The 20,501-nt window shown below is 50.2% G+C and overlaps 2 protein-coding genes across 4 annotated transcripts in view; one reads left to right on the top strand and one right to left on the bottom strand.

The window, feature by feature from the left end:
* Nucleotides 1-3,681: 3,681 nt before the first annotated feature.
* On the bottom strand, nucleotides 3,682-5,373 carry H3-3B (H3.3 histone B). The gene is made up of 4 exons (XM_082293932.1): nucleotides 5,272-5,373; nucleotides 4,706-4,847; nucleotides 4,476-4,629; nucleotides 3,682-4,388 (listed from the first exon to the last, which is right to left on the bottom strand). Exons 2-4 carry the CDS (start codon nucleotides 4,831-4,833, stop codon nucleotides 4,260-4,262), a joined length of 411 nt encoding a protein of 136 aa, XP_082150058.1. The 5' UTR covers nucleotides 4,834-4,847; nucleotides 5,272-5,373; the 3' UTR covers nucleotides 3,682-4,259.
* A 3,581-nt stretch (nucleotides 5,374-8,954) lies between these two features.
* Nucleotides 8,955-20,501, top strand: part of UNK (unk zinc finger) — a 44,920-nt gene continuing 33,373 nt past the window's right edge. For all 3 annotated transcript variants that reach the window (XM_082293998.1, XM_082293997.1, XM_082293996.1), the window contains exon 1: nucleotides 8,955-9,105. In XM_082293998.1, coding sequence (XP_082150124.1) covers nucleotides 9,008-9,105 — 98 coding nt within the window. In that variant the 5' untranslated portion in view covers nucleotides 8,955-9,007. The remainder of the gene's footprint in view (nucleotides 9,106-20,501) is intronic.

The following is a 20,501-nucleotide window of genomic DNA, read 5'->3' as shown; positions in this document are numbered from 1 at the left end:
TCATGCATGGTACAAAAGGGGAGCCAGGCAGGGTCCCTGGCACTGAGCTGAGGCTCAGCTGCACCCCCAGGTACGTGGACGGCCGCGTCTTTGTCACCAAGGTGCTCTCCGAGAGCCAGGCAGAGGTGGACGAGGTGGTGCTGGCCGGTGACATCCTCGACGAGATCAACGGCTGCTCACTGAGATACGCCTGGCCCGGGCAGGTGGGTGGGGACAGAGGTCTGGGGGGGTCCCCCCCGTTCTGCCCCCCTGCTCCCCTCTGTTCCCCCCTCCCTCCCTCCAGGCTGGGGCCATGCTGCAGAGGCTGAAGGGACAGCCGCTCTCCTTCCGCCTGCTCCGGTGGCGGTGGCACGACGGAGCCGTCTTTGAGCCACTGCTGCCCTACCTGAAGGCCCTGAAGGAGAAGGAGCCCCACTTCCAGCTCCAGCACAGCCCCCAGCGCCGGGGTGAGGGGGAGCCACAGCAGCTGCAGGGGGGCAGGTGGGTCTGTGCCATGGGAAGCCCCCAGGCTGGGCTGAGAGTCCTGGCACTGGGGTAGCCCCGTGCCCACACTATCCCTGATCTCTGCTCAAGGCTGTGGGGCCAAAGCTGCCCCCATGGCCTGGAGGCGAGGAGGGGGCTGGGAGCATCTTCCCCTGCAAAGAGCAGCAGGAGGGATGTGTGGGGTCCTTCCCCTGATGCCCCCGAGCCCTTTTCTCCCCAGGCTGCTCTACAACGTGCGGTACCTGGGCCAGACCAGCGTTGGGACGGTGAGGCTGTGGGGCAGAGACCTGCCATGGGGTGAATCGTCTCTTCTGCACTTCTTTTCATGTGTCCAAGGGTTATTCCCTCCTTCCCATTCCATTTCAGTTTGGTGGCAAAGAGGTGCTGGAGGGGGCCATCCCTGCCGTGCTGGAGAGGGACTTGGCAGCGCTGGTGAGTGCCGGGGCTGGGGACATCCTGGGAAGGGCTCTGTGAGAGAATGCAGGGAAACAGGGTCCCTGCCATGGATATTTTTTCCTGCCAGTTCCAGGTTCACTTGGCTTGGCTGAGTATTTGCTGCCCCATCACCCCTGTGGGGTTTTTTTCAGGTCAGAAGCATCTCTGCAGCCAGGATAGGAAAGGGCATTAAGGAAAAAAAAAAAGCAACCACATGCAGGAAAGCACTTGGAAAACTCTGGGAAGTCTGAGTCTGGTTCTGGGGCTGCTTTAGGGCTCAGGTCACTGTTGTTTGAGCCTTTGGGGGGTTGTTTGTGAAAAGATTATAAAGTGTGGAAGCATTTTAATGGGGAAAGTGGGGAAAAAAGGGCAGCACAGAGGAAACTTGAAAAAGCTGAGGCTGACTGTGCTTCATCACCTCTGCATTTGGATAATCTCTGGCGAGCGTCTGATTAAAAACAGAGCTCAGGGCTGTGCTGATTGGGGCTTCTCCCTCCTCATCCCCCCTGCAGGAGGTTTTATTTGATGTGAAGGAGGCAGAAGTCCTTGTGCAGGAGAAGGCTTCTTCCAAGGTGAGTGACATCCAAGGTCGGGGTGACTCCCAAGGATGCTGGGAATCTGGTGGAGCGCAGCTGGAGGGGTCCTGGGGACAGTATAAACCAGGAATGGGGCCGACAGGGACTGACCACAGCCCCAAACAGTGGCCCCTTCCTGTTCCCTGTGCAGCTCCTGTGCCGCCATCCCTACCCCTCCATCTCCTGCGTGGGACGCTGCACGTGGAGCCCCAGGATCTTCGCTTTCTGTGTGGTGTGAGTGCTGCCTGTGGGCCCTGGGATGGGGATAGAGGGATGTGGGTCTGGGAAAATAAACAAAAGGGGTCCAGAGCAGCTGCAGGGTCCCTGGTGCGGTTGAAGGCAGGGCTGGGCTCGGAGCTCTGCTGGATAATGGACGTGTTTCCATTTTTAGCTCTTCCCCCGAGAGCCCTGACGGGAGCACGTTCGACTGCCTGGTGTTTGCATCCAGTTCTGAGCAAGAATGCGAGGAAATCATCGGGAGAATCGGTAAGGGAAGGGTTTGTGGGTTCAGCTACCTTCAGTCACACTGTGGAATACCAGGAATTCTGTTCTGGTCCAGCACATGCAGGATCTGACTTAATTCCTTTTGTTGAGGTTACTAAGATGGAGAGATACTTAGATATTTTTCTGGTGTGGGGTTTTTTTTAAGGACCACTAGACAATGATTTTATTTTAAGAAACAGCTTCTAGGCATACCCAGATGCTTCATTGTTTCCAGTAAGGACTTGGAAGAAATACTGCTTTCAAGGGATGTTATTTTAAACATACTTTTCTTGCAGGAGCTGAGGCTACTACTGCAGCTCAGCACCAAAGCAAGCATTCACAAATCCCAGTACTTGGAATTTTTTATTTTCAATTGGCCTAAATGCAAGCTGGACTGCTGAGGATCCTCAGATTTCCCATAGGGACATTCCTGCCAGGCAGTGTCCCTGGAAAGAACTGCCCAGATGATTGGCCTGAGATCACTGAGCCTCACCTAAAGTTTGAGGTGGTGCTTAACTTTGCCTCTGTGAACTTAATTACTTTGTATCAAAGAGATCTTTTTTACTACAGCTTTAGCAAGGAGAATAGGAAAACGCTTGGTTGAAACCTATCATTTCAGAACAGGATTTCTGCAGGGTACTGCTGTGAGCCAAGGGCTGGGTTTGCTCTGGGTGCACTTGGAGCAGGGTAGGACAGGGAGAGGAGGAGGAGGCTGTGTAAGAACGAGGGTAAGGAGGGCCTGTTCCTCTAGCTGCAGGATTTAAGCACACGGAGTGGTTTGTCTGAGGGAGAAGCGCCTGATGAGCCACCACGGCCCCAGCAGCAGCTGAGGGATGCAGGCCCTGACTCCCAGGGCACGAGCTGGGAAGGTTTTCATGCCCTTCCCCACCATCCTGGGGGAGATCATGGACAGCCAGTCCCGATTGACCCGAGCCTGGTCAGAACTGCTGCTGCTCTTTCCCCAGCGCACCACAGCACTTTCACTGCAATAAATCAAGCCAGGCTGGCTCAACCACTTCCCTGTGCTGCTTTCTGTGACAACTCCAGCCTTACTCGTGCAGCCTGTTCTGGCAGGGCTGAGCAGCCTTGCCCTCCAATTTCAGCGTTAATTACCCGTGGTTCAGGCGCGGTCTGAGCACTTCCCCTCCACCGCAGCCCAGCAGGCCCTGAGGAACCCAGACCTGCCTTAGCCAAGCCCAAAGCGAAGGTTGGAGTGTAATCCCACTCCATCCAAAAAAGCCAGGGTGGGAAATGAATCCCATGGAGCACCCAGCCCATCTGCTCCCAGGGTGTATAATTAGCTGTTCTCCTTGCACACCATCCCACTGAGCTGATCCAGGACTGGCACAGCCCCAGCCCCTGGGAACGCTCCCCCACACCTCAGCACCAGCACTGCTTGGGAACAGCCAGACCCATCCCAATTCCAAAATAAACTTTCCCTGCATCCACTGGAAAGAAGGAAAGAACTAAGAGCTGGGTTTTTGCCCTAATTAGAGAAAAGCCCCCCCAAAAAGCTGCTGCAGCCTCAGCCAGTCCTCCTGGATCCTACAGAGCATCATCAAAATCTCCAAAATATTCCAGAAGTTCTCCAGTCTGTTGCCAGCCGAGGTTAAGTAGCCACAGCATCAGCCCGGGATTACAGGAAGCTGTAGGAGGGGAGGCAGAAGCATCTTCAAGCCCATTCAAACCAAATGACAAAGACTCCTTACATGTGAATGTAAAACATTTAATTTAAAAATGTTGACACTACAATATATAAAATAGCTATTATAAATGCACATAGTGTATTCTATAGCTGCCAGGTTTACGTTTTTAGGAAACTGTAAGTTACACTGTGGTTAAGACTTGTAGTTTCACCCTCTGAAGGAAGTCCACATTTGATCACAGTGATGCATGGTCAGACTAACAGCCCCAATTGTTAAACACTTGGATCAAGTCATAACCAGTTTTATTGCAAAAGGACCCTGTACACATTTATATCAATTCTAGTACCTTACAAGTTTATCTACCCAACAAGTCATTAACATACAGAAACATGCATGAGAAGCAAGAAAGAACACCCATCCCTTCTGCATATTAGCAACTTGTCACTCCCGAGCCCGAGGCTCAACATCACTGAGGTTTATGTGAACAGTCACTTTTAGCATTCATCCTGAGTGAAAGATGGAATGACTTAAGTACAAATGCAACATATTATAAACAATTTCTTACAAAAAAAGTCACAAATTAAAACCAAAGTATTTTACAGAATTAACTACAAAACACCATAAAAACAGCCTTCACTTAAGCCCTCTCTCCCCGTATCCTGCGAGCCAACTGGATATCTTTGGGCATGATGGTGACTCTCTTGGCATGGATGGCACACAGGTTTGTGTCTTCAAACAGACCCACCAGATATGCCTCGCTGGCCTCCTGTTTCAAGAGCACAAGAAGAAATGTTGTTAGAAACGCTCAGCGCAGCTCCCCCAGCGCCGCGGCCCAGCCGGCCCTCAGCAGTACCTGCAGCGCACCGATGGCTGCACTCTGGAACCTCAAATCTGTTTTGAAATCTTGGGCGATTTCCCTGACCAGCCGCTGGAAGGGCAGCTTGCGGATCAGCAGCTCCGTGGATTTCTGATAACGACGGATCTCACGGAGCGCGACGGTTCCCGGCCTGCATGGAAGAGGGAGGAGGGGGCGGTGAGGCGGGGCAGGGGCTGCGGCAGCCGGGGCCGAGCCGAGGGCCTTACCTGTAGCGGTGAGGCTTCTTGACGCCGCCGGTAGAGGGGGCGCTTTTCCGGGCCGCCTTCGTGGCCAGCTGCTTGCGCGGCGCCTTCCCCCCAGTGGACTTGCGGGCGGTCTGCTTTGTACGGGCCATTTTTCCTCACTTACCTACAGAGACAGGCACGCGTGACACGGGGCCCAGCTCTCCCCGTCACCCCCAAGCTCGACGAAACACCAGCCAATCCCCTCAAGCCCCAAATGCCCCCCTCCCCCGCCGCGGGCAGGCGGCCAGCGGCCTCCCCCGGGACGGGAAGGAGGAGTCACGGTTACCCCACCGCCCCCACCTCGCGGCCCAGCCGCTCCCTTCCCCGGGGGAAGCGGACTGAGTCACGCCGCCTCCTCCTTCCTCCTGGGCCGCCCCGGGGTGGGGGGGGGGAGGGGAGGCGCAATGGAGGGGGATGGGAAACGGCCGTGACTCAGGGCACGTAGGCAAGGCCCGGCCTGTCCGCCGCGCTCCGGGAGGACGCAAGGCCGCGAACGGCCACACGGCACCGCCGCCCGCTTCGGGACGCACCCGCTGTCCGGTACTTACCGGTAAGAAGAGAAGGAAGCGCCGGTGTCGGTAGCGCTGCGCGCCGAAGCCTCTGCGCTGTGGTATTACCTCGAGCCGCTCCTCAGCCGCCGCGCCGCTCACTGCGCCCTCCCCGCCGCGGGGACACGCATTTTATAGTGGGGGCGCGCGCGCGGCGCGGTGACGTCACAATGCCTGCAAGCAACGCGCCGCGCTATTGGCCGGGACCTCCGCCGGCGCCGTCGCGTCACCACACACAAAGGCCGTGCTCCGGTTCCCCGGTGCTGATTGGGCGCGCGGCCGAGCGCTGATTGGTTGTTAAAGTAGGCTTCCGATTGGGTGTTGAGAGGAGAGAAGGAGCCAATCGGTGGCGGGTGGGCGCTCTGCGCGCTGATTGGACGAAACGGGGCAGGGTTTGGATCCTACCCTTTGTTGCGAAGCTCCACAATGGGAAGTCAATAGGAGCGGGGCGAGCGGCGCCGGCGCCGCGGGATTCCCCGGGCACCCCCGGCCGGCCCCGGCCGCCCCCGCCGCGGAGCGCCGGCCCCGGCCCCGGCCCCGGCCTGCCGAGCGGAGGCGGCCGGCGGGGGCTGCGAGAGGCGAGGGCCGGGCCGCGGGGTCCCCCCCGCCTCCGCCCCCTCTCCCCCGGGAGCCGCCGGTGTGCGGCCGCTCGCCACCCGCGCTCGGGGGTGGCCGTGGGGGCGAGGGGAGGCTCTCGCAAGGGAAGGGCTGGGGGAGTCTGGCGGTGCCTCCGGCATTTCTTGCCTGGATTTATCATCCCGGGTGGCGAGGAAGGGTTGTGACGGGACTTGGATTCGCAGTGGGCAGCGGGCCTGGGATGTGAGTGCCCCGAGTCAGAGCCTGACCTTTGGCCCTGGGAAGGGAGCATTCAGGAGCTGGGGCTCAGCCCCGCTGCGCTGCCATTCCCCAAATTACTCTGACTCTGTGGGTCACCTTCATCCCCAAAGCGAATCACAAAGTTTCATTGCAAGTATAAATCCAAAATCCATGCTCCCTGTTGGTACCATCTTAGCTTTTAGCTCCCTAAGATAAATAACAATTCAGTAAAAAAAACTTGTCTTTTGGGGAAAACTGCTTCCTTAAGTTATACCTTGATTTATATCACTATTTTACTGTGTTTGCACTGACTGTGGAGGCAGGTCGCTGCACCCAAGGGGAGGCTCCCAGGATCAAGAAGAACAGGTCCCAAATGCCCTGCAGTTGTAGCACGTAGGATATGCAGGGAACACAAACAGACGCTCCCAAAGGCGTCCGTGAGCTTCCCAAAGCGGAGTGCAGCTGGAATTGCTCTCTGCATGAGGCTCTGCATCCTCAGCTCTGGGTCAGTGCTGGCCTGGTGGGAAGAGCCAGGATGGAGCTTGGCGTGTTGGGAACATGTTGGGAGAGTGTTCTGCTCCTCCATCTGCTCGGCCACTCCAGCAAACGTGGCACCGTGGTGTGACAGGGCCGTCAGGCCGGGGCTGCCCAAGGGATGTCGTCTCCCCTGCATGTCCCCTGCCTCTGGTCCTCATTTTCAGGTTAATTTTCTCTCTTCTAAAGGAAAATGTTAATTATTTATCAGAGGCAAAAAGCTGTGTATCCACAGAGTGGCTTGGGAGGTGTAAGTAAACATTCACTGCGTTGGTTTGGAAGATGGAAAGGGAAGAATTCCCTTTGCGTTCTGAGTTGTTCATGCTTTGGGAAAATAAAATTAGGAACCGGTTCTGGTGGTAACAGCGTTTAATACATTTAATTTGTTACTTTAGAGAGCTCCCTGCACTGCCACTAATGCCGGGAGACCAGGTGAAACTTTGTTACCAGGAGCTCAGAGACTCCTTAATTATTTCCTTCTCCATGTTTCCCCAGCAATGGCTATTTGCACTTCTCGTTTTAGAGATACTTTAGATTTTTTTGGTCTCTGAAACCCTGGAGAAAAGCCAGGTGTCCTCTGGGGTGGAGCAGGGTGAGGGAGAGGTGTACACACAGAAAGCGAGGAGAGCAAACCAGCACACGTTAGCAAAGGTGGGAGTAAATTCACCCTGGGCACATCACCTGCAGAGTCCTCAGGGTTCCCCCATCGCTTGGCAGGGCAGGTGTCGAGGTGTGAAACAAAAGACAACAGGAAGAGGAAACAGTGTCAGCTCCAGGTTGTAGAGTAAACATCAGCCACGAGGGGTTGGAGCCTGTGGCATCCAAATCCCCTCGGACAAAGGGCGGGTCGGTGGTGTTTTCAGTGTGATTCCTCAATAATTGAGTGGGTTTTCCAGCAGGTTCGTGGCTGACAGTGGCTCTGGGTTGGGTGTACAGGTGTGTGTGGAGATATTCCCTGAAACACCTTCACACACATTGACTAAGGAAAAGCCCTGTTTGACCAGGAGCTGCATAATTACAGTGCTCCAGACTCCCAGGGAGGGTGGTTAGATGAATAAGAAGGTGTTGATATCCTGTGACTTATTCCTGCATATGCTTAGAAATAAGCTGCTAAATCACCTCAGGACAAGCCTGCCTGCAGTAGATGCTAAATCAATGTAAACAGGAATTCTAAAAGTGATCTCCCTCCCCAAACCAGCTGCAGAGACCAGGTCTGAAGTTTATTATTAACACTGCTCACCCTGCGTGCGCTGGCAGAGGTAAGAAAGGTGTTTGCCTGATAAATCCCGTGTACCCTTTCCCACACCGCTGGAGATCCCAGCGCCAGGAGCGGTTCTGTGCGGAGCCCCAGAGATCAAAGTCCTATTAAAAGAAACTCGTAGCATTTCCTCCCTTGGGAGAGAAGTTAATTGGCAGAGGAAGCGCTCCACATGGGAATTCGGCCGATTCCTTGGACACGGCTCCTTCGGGGGGGGGTTTCTCCTAGGGCAGGACGGGGAGCCCATGCTCCGATGTCCCAGCAGCCAGGTGCCATTGGTGTCACCTGCTCCGAGGTAGGTTTTCCACGCGCTCGCCTGGGCCTTCCTCCTCCTCCTCCTCCTCGGGCCGCAGTGCTATTCCCGGGCACTTCCTGCACGGCGTTGTCCCGTGGGTGGGGAGGGCCGTGGAGCGATGAGCGATGCCAGCACTAAAATAACCCACTGGCCGCGCTCCCGCGTCCACGCTCAGCCCCTGAGGCAGAGGAAGAGGGGAGGAGGAAGGAAGTGAGGCCGCCTGACACAAATAACTCCCGGCCCCTCACCGGCCCCCCGGACCGGCCTCTCCCGCTCCCGTCCCAGGCTGCCTGGAAGGGCTGGGCCGAGCGGGCTGTGCCGCCCCCGGCGCCGGTGTCCCCCCGGGGTCGGGGTCCCCTCAGGGCTCGGTTGTCCCCCCAGGGGCTCAGTGCAACCCTGCGGCTCGCTCCTCACCCCCAGGGTTTCGGTGTCCCTCCAGGGGCTCGGTTCCCCCCGGGGGTCGGTGCCGTCCCTGGGCTCGGGGCTCCCCGGGCCCCAATCCCGCCCCACCACCGGGGGGCGCCGCGGCGCACCGCCCCACCGCCCCGCGCACTACACCTCCCGTCGCGCCCCGCGCGGCAGGAAGCGCGGAAGCCGCGCCGCCGCGGGGCGCCTCTGGGAGTTGTAGTCCCGCCGGCCGGAAGCCGCCGCCCGCCGCGTCCCGGGCTGGCGGGCGGCGCGCGCGCGGCGGGACTACAAGTCCCACCCCGCCCCGCGCGCCACCGGGGCGGCAATGGCGGTGGCGGCGCCTGCGCGCGGCGCCCTCCGTGCGGACCGCGCAGAGTGAATAATAAAGGTCTCCTCGGCGGCGGCGGCGGCGGAAGGCGGGAGGCATGTCCAAGGGCCCGGTGGCGGGTGGCCCCGCCGCGGCCGGGCCGGCGAGCGCCGCCAGCGCGCTGCAAGCGCAGCCCGAGAAGCCGCAGCACTACACGTACGTAGAGCCGGGAGCTTCCCCGCCGCCGCCCGCCCGCCCGCGCGCCAACACGCGCCTGACGTCAGCGTGCGGCGCGCGCGGGGGCGCGCGGGGGGACGCGCGGGCACCGGCTGGAACCGGCCTCGGCCGGCGCGGGCCGGGGGGGGCGGGGGGAAAGGGAGGGGCGGGGGATGAGCGACCCCCCCCCCGCAGCCCCCGTGATGCACCGGGGCCGCCGCGCCTCCCCCGGAGGGTGAGGGGACCCCCGGACTCGCGGGTGACACCCCCGGCCCCTCACTCCCCGGTCCCTCCCCCTCGGGTGACACCCCCGCCTGGGGTGGGGGGTCCATCCCCCGGGATGTGAGGGCACCCCCGAGCGACACCCCCGATCCCTCCCCCGGGATGTGACGGGACCCCTGGACTGGACTCTCGAGTGATACCCCGCCCGAGGCTGGGGTCTGTCCCGCGGGATGTGAGGGCACTCCTGGATCCCCAGCTCTGACCCCTGCCCAGGCTGGGGGTCTGCTCCCCCGGGTGTCACCTGTGGGGTGGTGGTGCTTTGGGGGGTTGAGGTTTTGGTGAGCTGCCCCCCAGGGCTGTCACCCCTGTGCTCCATCCCCTGAAGGGTCCTGGCGGTTCCTCGGCACCTGTAGAGGGAAGGGTGAGGTGACAGGAGGCCCCCAGGGTCGCAGCCTCAGTGGTTGGTGGTGGAGGGTCCAAGCAGGTCCCTTTCAGGGCAGGTGTCTTTGGGAATGACACACGTGTGTGGAATATCCCCCTTGGAAGCGTTACACCGAAATCCCGATGAGCGTTTGCCCCATTCCTTCTTTTCCTCACACGCCGCGGGTGCGATGGGGCTGTGTGGGGCGCACCGTTGGTGTGCGTCACCTCCATTACTGGAGACACTCCCTCAGGGAACACTTGTTGCTGGAATGTGTCTTTCCTAACCAAAGTATACCACTTCACTGCCTTGTCCCAAGGAAACGCAACCTGTTGGAGCTGTGTGAAGTTGGCCTGTGATGAGCTGTTGGAGTTTGTGGTGATGATATTCCCATTGCCTTGTGCAATAGGGATAATGGATTGGGAGCGAGCATTATCTTTGTGAGGTGGGCTGGCGATGGATGGGTATGGCTGGAAATAGGTCATGTGTTCCCTGTCCTTAAAAGAGAAAAGTTTGGGACTGTTCCTCATGAACAAAATATGTGTGCTGAACCGTTTGCCCTTATCATTTTAGGGTGTTGTCCTACAAATACCCTAGAAATACCGGTATCTCTCTGGCTTGTGTCGATGCCCCCACCCAAAGTGAGACGTGTGCTCTGTGTGCTTTTAATTTCCATTTTCATAAAGTTGGTGGTGGACTTCCCTGCATCCACACTGTGATACCTGGAATAAAAAGAGCTTTGAGGAATTCACAGGCATGGATCTATAACAACCTGTGTGCCTGCTTCTGGGATCACAGGCTGCCTGCCACCCCTTTCGTTCAGGTTGTTTGGAATACTGTGGCAGAGTGAGGGCTTCCAGGTTTTACTGTCATCGTGAAGATCCTCTCATGATCTTTAGGGAACTGTCAAGCCACAGTCTTGTAGGTTGCGTAGTTTCTGGTGCGGTCTACAAGTTTGACAGTTTTATGGGGGAAATGGGCATGGAGGAGTCTACTGGGAATGTTGCTGTAGGGAAAAAGAGGGAAGAGGAGCTGCCCGTAGAGGTGGAGTTCACTTTCTCCAGTGATGGAGAAAGAATCAGTCAAAAGCAAGAAGGAAAAAAAGGAGATGAGGTTGAGAAAGTGTGAGGACACTGGATGGAGGAAGATGAAGGTGATAATTTGGCTAAGCATGACCATGGAAACAAGGATGTCAAGTATTAAGAAAAATAGAGGAAGAAAGACTTCAAGAAGCAGGAGGAGATTGGGAAAAAGGAGGGAAATGGGACAGCATGGAACAAAGCTGGTGGTGCAATTAGCTTCTTTACAGAGGGGCAAAACTTGTGTTTTGAAGATGGATGCTAAAAATACTTCAGTGAAAACAGTTGCAGAGGAGCTGAATAACCATAAGTGAAAGATGGGTTTGGGGGCTGGTGAGTGCTGACAGCGGGATGCGAGCCATCCTTCGGAAGTCTAGGATGTGTACACTGGGTCACATCAGACTGTAAACCTCCTCCTGATAACATATGGGAAATTATTTGGTGGTCGCTCATGTGAACAAGTTGTATGTTGTCAAAATGTAAATATTTTCTTCCTTTTTTTTCCCCCTTAAATACAGTTTGTTTCCATAAAATGACACAAAGGTTACAAGTTGTAAACTCAAGTAAGCTTAATTATCTGCATACTTTGCTGTTCCCTGGGGACAGGCAATCTGGTGCTGGGGATCTCTTGGAAACTTTTGGTTGTATTTGTAAGGAAATGTTCCAATTTCTGTATTAGTGTGGGTTTCTAAATTCTTGGTGTTACTTGCGTGAGATTTTTTAGATACTTTAGACCTCAGTTCTTCTGTCAGGAAGCCTTTATATTTACTTTAGATGTTCAGCAAAAGAAAATGTGGGAAAAAATAAAGCTGGTGATGCTCTCTCACACCTTTGTCACTGTTTGTTAGCAGAAGAGGCCAAACTTCCATGATTTGTGTCCTTTGGTAGTAGTTGTAGCGTGCAGCTGGATATTCCTGGAGACAAGTCACTGGTAGATGCCAAACTTTGCTGTTTAATTATGGATGGCGTGCTCCTTGTCTGGGGATCTGGTATTCCATTTGTAGAACCCAAGTGAGTAACAAAATACTCCGTGGCTGCTGCTGTGTTCTCCCCGGGTGGCTGGATTAGATGTTGTTCCTGCATGGGGCTGCTTTCTGTGATCCTGCAGCTCCCGTAGCGGGATGAGACCAGCGTATTCCCGGGAACAAAGGGGTGAGACAGGCTCGTTCCTGGAGGCTGCAATCAGCTTGGGACGGGTTGCTCTGCGGGGGCTGGATGGGAAGTGGATTTGGTTTGGGGTAGGCTCTGTCGAACCTCAGCTGAGGGCTGGCTTTGCAGCGTTTCTCGGCTCTGTCTAGCACGTTATTTCTGCAGGTACCTGTGCCTTTAATGTGTATCTACGCATGTGGGTAGAGCTTGAGTTGGAAGAAACTGAAAGCGAGTGCTCAGTCACTGGAGCTGTAGGTACGGAGTGCTCTGGGGTAGGTTGGTTTTGGTACAGTTCGTCCGTTCAGCTGCTGCCGGCGTGGTTGGTCTCAGTCAGACTCGATGCTTTAATTGTGAATTGTAAAGATTGTTTCCACTGCTTGGGTGTTTATTGATCTGGCAGAATTTAGATAAGTGAAAGTGGAGCAGCCCTCTGTTCACTGTGCATTCACCTGAAAGTCAGTTTAATAACTCTGCAGGAAAGCAAACGTTCAGGTGGAGATAAATTAACCCATTTAATAAAAAAAACAAAGAGTCCCTTCAGTCTGCTGCATTCAGAGTACACACGCTCAGAAGTGGCCTGGAAAATACTCTGATTTAGGTGATAAACTCTTCGGGACACAGATTTGTTGTGCATAACCCAAGTCATTGCTACTCAAGACATTTGTCTTGAGTGTGCCCATCTTAAATACAAGCAGCACTCTTGGAAGTGACCCTCAGGATTCCGTGTCCCGACCGGCTGTACCCTCACTTGAGTTCTGGGTGAGATGCCTGGGAGCACATCCTGTCCTCTTTTGCAGTGCGTCAAGATAAGCTTTGTGATTATGCAGCATAAAAGGCAGAAAACTTGTCTTTCCTTTTGCACAAGGAGAGGAATTGTGGGAAATTCCTGAAGGATTAGTGCCCTGTAAGTTGTGCTGGAGCTGCATCTACATGGCTGGTTGGGCTGTCCTGTAGTGACTGCTGGCTTGTGCTCACCCAAGCTTTGTCTTGCAACCATTCTGTTGCAATTTAGGCATGGAAGGACCAGAGGAATCAAATGAAGGACATTGTAAATGGGAATGAAATGGAGCTAGTGCAATACTTCGGCTGTAACTGAAATCAAAGACATTCTTGTGTCTGTATTGGGCCTTGTCAGGTGGTTTCTTGGCCTTAAATAGGAACTCAGATTAGGACAGTGATGGAAATACGGGTGAAGAAGAAGTAAAATTACCAAGACCATAGGTGTGCTTGTTTGAAGTCTTATTTATCTCAAAATCTTACGTGTGAATTCTTACTCAAAACCAACATCACTCAAAAACTCACCTCGGAGCATTCATGGTAGCAGAGAGTAATCCTTATCTTCTTATCAGTGGATGGTGTCTTACCACTAGCAGAGCAAACATGACATGCCTCGTCTCAAAGGTGCAGACTGAGTGTCTGTGGGAAGAAAACCAAAAACCAGATGTGTAGCTAGCAATTTTTCAGGATTGCTGTTTGCTCTTCCAGGGCCCGTAACATTTGCCTGCACAGTCTGTTAGATTATACATTTGATGTGTTTGAGTTAGGTGGTCTTCACACCCTTCTGCATGAGTTGAAGCTTTGGATATTGTTTTTAGAAACCTTTTGTGTTCTTTTTAAGCCATCAGGACTCTTAAAATAACAAACTGCTGCCCTAATTCTGCTTTGGTTTTACTGGTGATAACCCTTAGATCAATAAGTTGATATGGACTTATACAAAAAGTAGGAACTAGGCCTGTTGTTTAAACACAAAAAAACCACCCTCAACAAAACAAAGAAAAAAAATGCCCAAATAACCCAGAAAACAAAAACAACAAAAAGAAACCCAGGTGGTTTTAGGTTTCAGATTTGGTAGTACCTTTGGAGAAAGCACAGAAGATGTATAATATATTATATTATTATTGTATCGTGTACAATGTAAGGGAATACCCTTAGGAAAGCACAGAGTGAGTCAATACTTCTAAACCTGGGACTTACCAGTGGTCTATTACATCATTACCTGTAAATGTCATCTTATCAGGGAGGTATAAGCTGGTTGTTATTATTATTGCTGGTTTTTGAGTCTGTGTGAACTTCACTGAATGCATGTCCACTGCCAGCTGTTATTAGGAAGTGTGAATAGTTACAGGAAGTTGGAAATATAAAGTGCTGGAGTGTGAACAGGAAGAGCTGCCTTCACAGTATGCTCTGACCACCGAACACATGTGATGAAAAGGACATTTCAGATTTTATGGTTCTTCAAAGGCCAAGTGCTGAAAAGCTGCAGCTTGAGAGAGGGGCTGGCGAGGGGTGTTTGTGCCCAATCTGTGCCCTAAATGTGTCAGTGCAAAAAGGGGTTTTTCCCTGTTGTTGAAGTGGGGCTGGACCTGTGGTTTGCTTGCTGCATTTCCACTTCTTCACTACTTCTGGATATCAGTCTGACAGGGAATTCGCATATGGATAACTGCTCTAGAGGTGTCATATCAATATTTTGCAGAGTAAAAAGCTTTGTGTACTGCTGTGACATTTTCAGAATTAGTTTTGGTCTGGCAAGGTTTGGTGTTCCAAAAATCCAAAACTCTGTGAAAGAGGAGAGAGGTTCAATGGTGCAGAATTGTTCAAATGTGGAAGATGTTTTTTTAATTTTTTATGTAATGAAATGTATTATGTTGATGGTTGTATGTTGCTTACATTAGCACATAGGATAGTTTTTTGTGGCATGGGAGGCAAAATTAAAGTTAATAATTGTTTTAGAAAATCTAGGACTTGGTGATTCTGTGGGTCCCTTCTGGTTCCATTTATTCTGTGATCCTGAGAACCTCAGAGCTCAGTGTTTCCCATTATACCAGTTTTTCTCATTTTGTAAGTTTATGTATTGTCTGTGTTTTTTATATTGCCTGGCTTTATTTTAAGGAAAATTCTGTTGGAATTTAACATTTTATTGTCTTCAGATCTATTCTTCTTCCAGAATAAGGTTTTACGAACTTCTAGGAGCAGCTGAAACACTCAGCCTTTTTCTTCCAAGGGGTCTGACCAGTGTCCTTGGGAAAACCTTCCCGCAGTGGATTCCAGCATCCCTGCCTGGCTGCTTGCTGGATGTCTCTGCCCCTGTGACAGCATGGCAGGAGGGAATGTGTCAGGACATCAGTTAATCACACTTACTGTGTGGCATATTAGCATGAGCTGTCACTGGGGACTGTGTTAATGCACCCGGCTGAGCCTGGGCAGGGGCACGGCCCTTCTGTGGTCCTTGTTAAAGGAGCTGTTAATTTCCAAGAGAGGAGCAAAATAAAGAGGCAATACTGTCTTTAATTGCTGTGTTGAAGCTAGTGAGAACCTGCTTGTCCGACATGAGGAGCCACGTTCACTTTCAGAGGATGCTGAGGAGAGGTTTTGTTCCTTTCATTAACTTTCTGCTTCATAAATCTTTTTGAAAGCAGCACAAATAGGCTGAAAGAGATGGTGAGAAGTTATCTGGTCCCTTTGCTTAAGAGTCGCCTACATCAGTTCAGCTAAGATTTTTTTTTTTGGTCTAATTGTCATTGATTTTTAATACTATGTCAGTTTCTTCTTTAAACTGGGTTTTGATGGAATTGTGAATTATAAGAGGGAGTAAATCACAGCAGCTTCTATCTTATAAAGAATTTATGTACTCTATAAACTTTCTGTAATGTTCAGCACATCACTTGCAAATCAGGTACAGAGCTGTTGCTGAAAGCTGTGTGTGCACAGAGCCAGCCAGCAATTCCCCCCCAGTGTCCTAAATTAATGGGTGGTCACGTGTCAGCAGGCTGTGGAGCAAGTGCTGTTTCTTAGCTACCTTCTTTCCCTCTAATTTATTGAGAGAGAGTTTGTCTTTTATATCAGGGCATCAAAAATACAGAGCCTCAGCAGAAGGATGCATAGGGAAGCTAAAGGCTTGTACCTTTCCAAACTCCTCCTAGTGCTGACAGCCAATTTAGATGCTTGTGATGATTTTCTCAGCAATCTCTTGTCTTGTGTATTTTGATCAGTGCTTGATGCAGTTAATACCAGCTTGACATTTGAAATATCAGTTGGAATGAATGTTCCCTTGAAATGAATACCAACAATTCCTTCTCTCCTTAGCTCTGGTGCAGGCTGGCTTCTGACTCACAGACCCTCATCCTGCTGTAGTGTTCATTCAAGTTTAGGAGGTGATTGTTACAACAAGGAAAGCTCTAGGTCTTATTTGAAAGAGATATTTTAAGCAATTTTAAATGCTAAAGTGCAGTGATGGCAATAAAAGAGCCAGATCACTGAAATGCTCAATACTGGCCTGATTCTTATCTCTTGTTAGAAGTCAGAGACATTTAATTGAATTAAGTTGTCAGAACCATGGTAGAAAAAAAACTTGCACTGAATTTGTGGTCAGACAAGAAAAGTCTCATACCATCTCTGACTATCTGTTGGTCAAAATGGCAAATCCATTTCAGTGAGCATATACTGCCTTCCTTAGACTGATGGCACTGTTAAGTGAAGCTAAGAAATTAAGGTGGGATGGCTTTTTATCACTGTATGCCTAGAATTTGTTTTGATTAATATGCAGTTATTGCCGTATGGAAAGGGAATTAGTTTTTTGAAACTATTCTGGATGAACTTGGAACTAGAATTTGGGGGTTGGTACTGGATGATCTCTAAGGTCGTTTTCAACTCAGGCCATTCTATGATTTTAAAATTCAAAAATTTAATTCAAGAAAAAGAATTAAAGTCAGTATTATTTGTTATCCTTTGTCTTCAGAATGTCACCACAGCTCAAAAAGAAGCTGTCAGTCCACACCCAGTGTGCTCAGAGGTGATTTTTTTTCTCCTCTAAAGTTTTCAATAGACTGTGAGTTTTCATTGATGGCACTTGACTGCTACTGTCATAGCAGAAATACAAACAGCAGATGCCTGAGGACAACTGTGCAGCTTTACAGCAACAAAAAAAAAATATTGTTTGCACATTTAAAATATCATGAGAGTGCCACCAGATTTATTCATGTATTGATTAGTCAAAATGGGAAGGGGGAAGTGAGAAGCTGTGGCATAGCCTGGGGTTTGCCTGCTTTCCCCTTGGAGGAGAGCTGGTGTTAACCTGCAGTGGTGCTTCTTTGGACACCAGAGTGTGCAGGAATTTTATTTAGACATGTGCCTGCCTTGTGGAGTGTTGAAAGAGTCCACTGGGCCACAGCAGGCACAGATGAAGTCTGATTTGAGTGCTGAGCAGAAAAGAAAATCGATTGAATGGTTGACATTGATTCTTCAAAATCTACCAGTAAAGGTTGGCTTTTATCTTTGTGCTGGCACATGTGTTATGGATGCAGGTTCATGCTTGTTAGATAATCACCGTGTTTTGTTTCAAACTCACAGCAGAAAATGTCTGTTCACAAATGAAAGCCTTTCCAAAGAGGCTGCTGCAAATCTGGTTGGTGTTTAACCTGAGAAGAAGCAGATGCTGTTTCATTTCCAATGTAGATTGGGCTGGGTGAGAGCACTATAGACCTGTCATGTCATGTGGAGCTTTGGTTGTCTGGTTTTGGTCCTGTGTAAATACAGCCTTTCAAACAGCTCATGTTCTGTCTTAAAACTGTTCTAAGTGTGGGGCTGCAGTTGATCTATGAGCTGTCTGTTAAATCAGGAGGGTCTTGGCATGGCCAGGAGAGGGAAGGCTACTGTGCTGTGTTTCCAAAGCACCTCTCGTGAGACACGATGTTGAGGCTTAGCTGGCTAAAAATGCTCAACATTTGCATGCTAACAATCTGCAGCTGAAAGCCTGAGCTGTGGAATGGCTTGTATGGAAATAATATTTTTCTGAATTGGCCATTATGAATTCTTGCATGTGGGATGTTTTGTTTTAGGGAACTAGCAGAGTGAGTAACGCAAGTTTTCAAACAGCCCAGCCCTGTTCCCAGCCTTCCCTGGTGTTTCTACAGTTGTAAGCCCTGGGTAGGCTTTGTTAGTGCTTGAATCGGTGGTGAGAGAAGTACAGTGTGGAAAAAAAGCTTTACTGGAAACTGGAACTTTAATTTTTACAGCACAGGACATCAGGGTGTTATTCAGACTTTTATTTGTTGTACCAAACCTGGTGTGTGTTAACCTTCCTTGGGTTCTACCTTTCTGAGGCTACGAATACTAACACTGACATAAAGAGGTATTGTCTATCCCATCCATAAGAGATGGGATAATATAAGTTAATATGTGAGTTAATATAAGAGAGAAAATTTATCTGCCTATAAGCTGAATAAATGACCATAATAGATAAGCCTGGGAATGGATGTTTTTGTGATGTAATTAGCAGTAAAATATTTAACTGCTCATATTTAAGCATATGTTGATATATTGTGCTGACAGCTAAAGCAGGTACAGACCATCAGCAGTGTGCAGCTGTCTGGATGCAGTGAGCTCCAGTGTTTTCCCTGCAACAGGCTCAACTCACGTTACTGAAAAATAATTATTTCCATATGATCCTGTTTTCATAGACTCAGCACTTACACAGGTGTCATAGGGAAGGATTAATGACAACTAAATGGTTTGTGGAGCAAAAACCAACCCAGAGAGGGCTGAGGGTTGTCTCCATTGGGGTGATCCATGTTTGAAAACAGGGAAATGTGCTTTAGGCACAGTTTACATAAACTAACGGTGTCAAATTGCAAATATGTCATTTAAACTTGGAAAAATAGGCTGTGTGTTTAAAACATTGCATGAACTGCCTAAATATTGAGTTAATTTTGAGGTCATGTCTAGTACATATTCATGGCCAAGTAATTTGGGGAAAGAAGGAGAACTAACTCAAGGAAATGTAAATGTAAGCTCAAGGCTTTATGCAGAATTCTGGATCTTGGTGAATGGCTTTTAAGGAAATGCCTCTGAAGTGTAGTGCCATTAAGTGTTTGCCTTTGCCAGTGCTTGGGTTGTTTTAATTAAAAAGGTGAAAGCTCTGTGTAAACAAACACTTGTGTTTGAAATGGATTTTATTGGTATGGCTTGGTTATATACATTTCATGGTCTGCTGACGCAACAAGTGCCTGCTTTTTAAAGACAGCACACTGCCAAAAAATGACTCAAATTGCTTTATTTGTCAGGTTTTGAGTGACACAACTTGAGGGGTGCCAAGCAAAGGGATGCACAGCTCCCAGGAAGTCTGAGCAAGCACCTCTTCCCCGACACCCACAGACAGGAACACAGTTGTGACTCGAGCAGCTCATGTCTTGGCTGCTCACAAATGTGAGAAATGTGCATTTTATTGAGTTAACTCCGGGGTGAAAGCCTTGATTTTTGTTCCTCATCAGGACAGTGTTGGTGAGCCTCTTAGCTGCAGCATGGCATTTCTCTCCAAACAAAGCCATTTTTGCTATAACTGTGGAAACCAAACAATGTTTTGCCTGAAGCTGGTGTAAGTCTGTCTTCCTATGATGGGCTGGCACTACACAGTAGTGCTTCTCTGTTTTCCCTTAGTTTTTCAGAGTAGACAAGGCACAACTGTTTGCCTGACGTTTTCCTTTTAATTGAAAAACGTCCTGATTGTTTCTGATAGTTGCCAACACGTGTTATTTTTAGCCTGAACTTTTGCAATCACTCAGTTATCTGTGAAGTATTGGTAGTACATAATTCATTCGTCGCGGCTGAAATGAATTCGCTGTGTTCTTGTCCAGCCTGTGATCTCCTTTGAAATCCAGAAATGGAGCTCCAGTAGGGATCAGGTTACTGTTGAATATGATTATTGTGCATTTTGGTGTGTTATCCCCAGTTTTCTGTAATCTAGCAGTTTGTAGTTTACCTTCTGCGGTACACGCTCTGCGTTTCCATTTATTTGGAAGCATCCAGCTCAACTTTGCTTGCTAAATCATTCAGATGCCTCGAAAAAGGAAGATTTGAGTGCTGCCTACCTATTTCTGCAACAAAAACTGGGGGAGCCGTGGTTATGGATGTGAGCAGTTGTCATTTTGACCACTGAGGTACACAATGAGTTATATGAAGTCTTAAAACAAAAAAGCTCCACAACCAAACAAACCCAACTCCATGCATCTGTAATAAGTCTCTCCAACTCTCACTTTCTTTATTTGCCCTTAGACTGACGTTATTGTCAAGCTCTAATGGAGGAGGGGAAATCTAACAGGTTTAAAATCACACACTGCTGTCTGCTGTGTGACCTTTTTCCAGTTGATGGTTCAATTTATTTAGGTGATAAAGAAAACACTGAGGCATGTGAAGTCTATCTTCTTGACAGATGTGAGCTTACTGAAACTTTTTCCTCATCCTTTTCTCCTTCCCCACATTCACGGTCAGCCTTTTGTTTTATAAAGTGATCCATATATTTTTCTTTGAGATTTAAATGCTTTCTAATCTTTTCAAGGTTTACAGAAGTGCACCTGGCTGCTGAGGGTATGGAAAGGCAGATGGACTGATGGTTGTGGAGATGTCCTGAGAGAGATGTTTGCCTTTTGTGCCAAGTGGTGCATGGTGTGTGCAAAAAGCTTGGTGTGTGAAGTGTGAGGGCTTGGCCAGGTCTATAAGGTTATTTTTCTAAATACTGTTAAATGTGAAAAAAG

The sequence above is a fragment of the Coloeus monedula genome (assembly GCF_965178545.1).
Source record: "Coloeus monedula genome assembly, chromosome: 19".
Classification (NCBI taxonomy): domain Eukaryota; kingdom Metazoa; phylum Chordata; class Aves; order Passeriformes; family Corvidae; genus Coloeus; species Coloeus monedula.
Note: the sequence above shows the minus strand (reverse complement) of the source record. Positions and strands in the feature narration are given on the sequence as shown.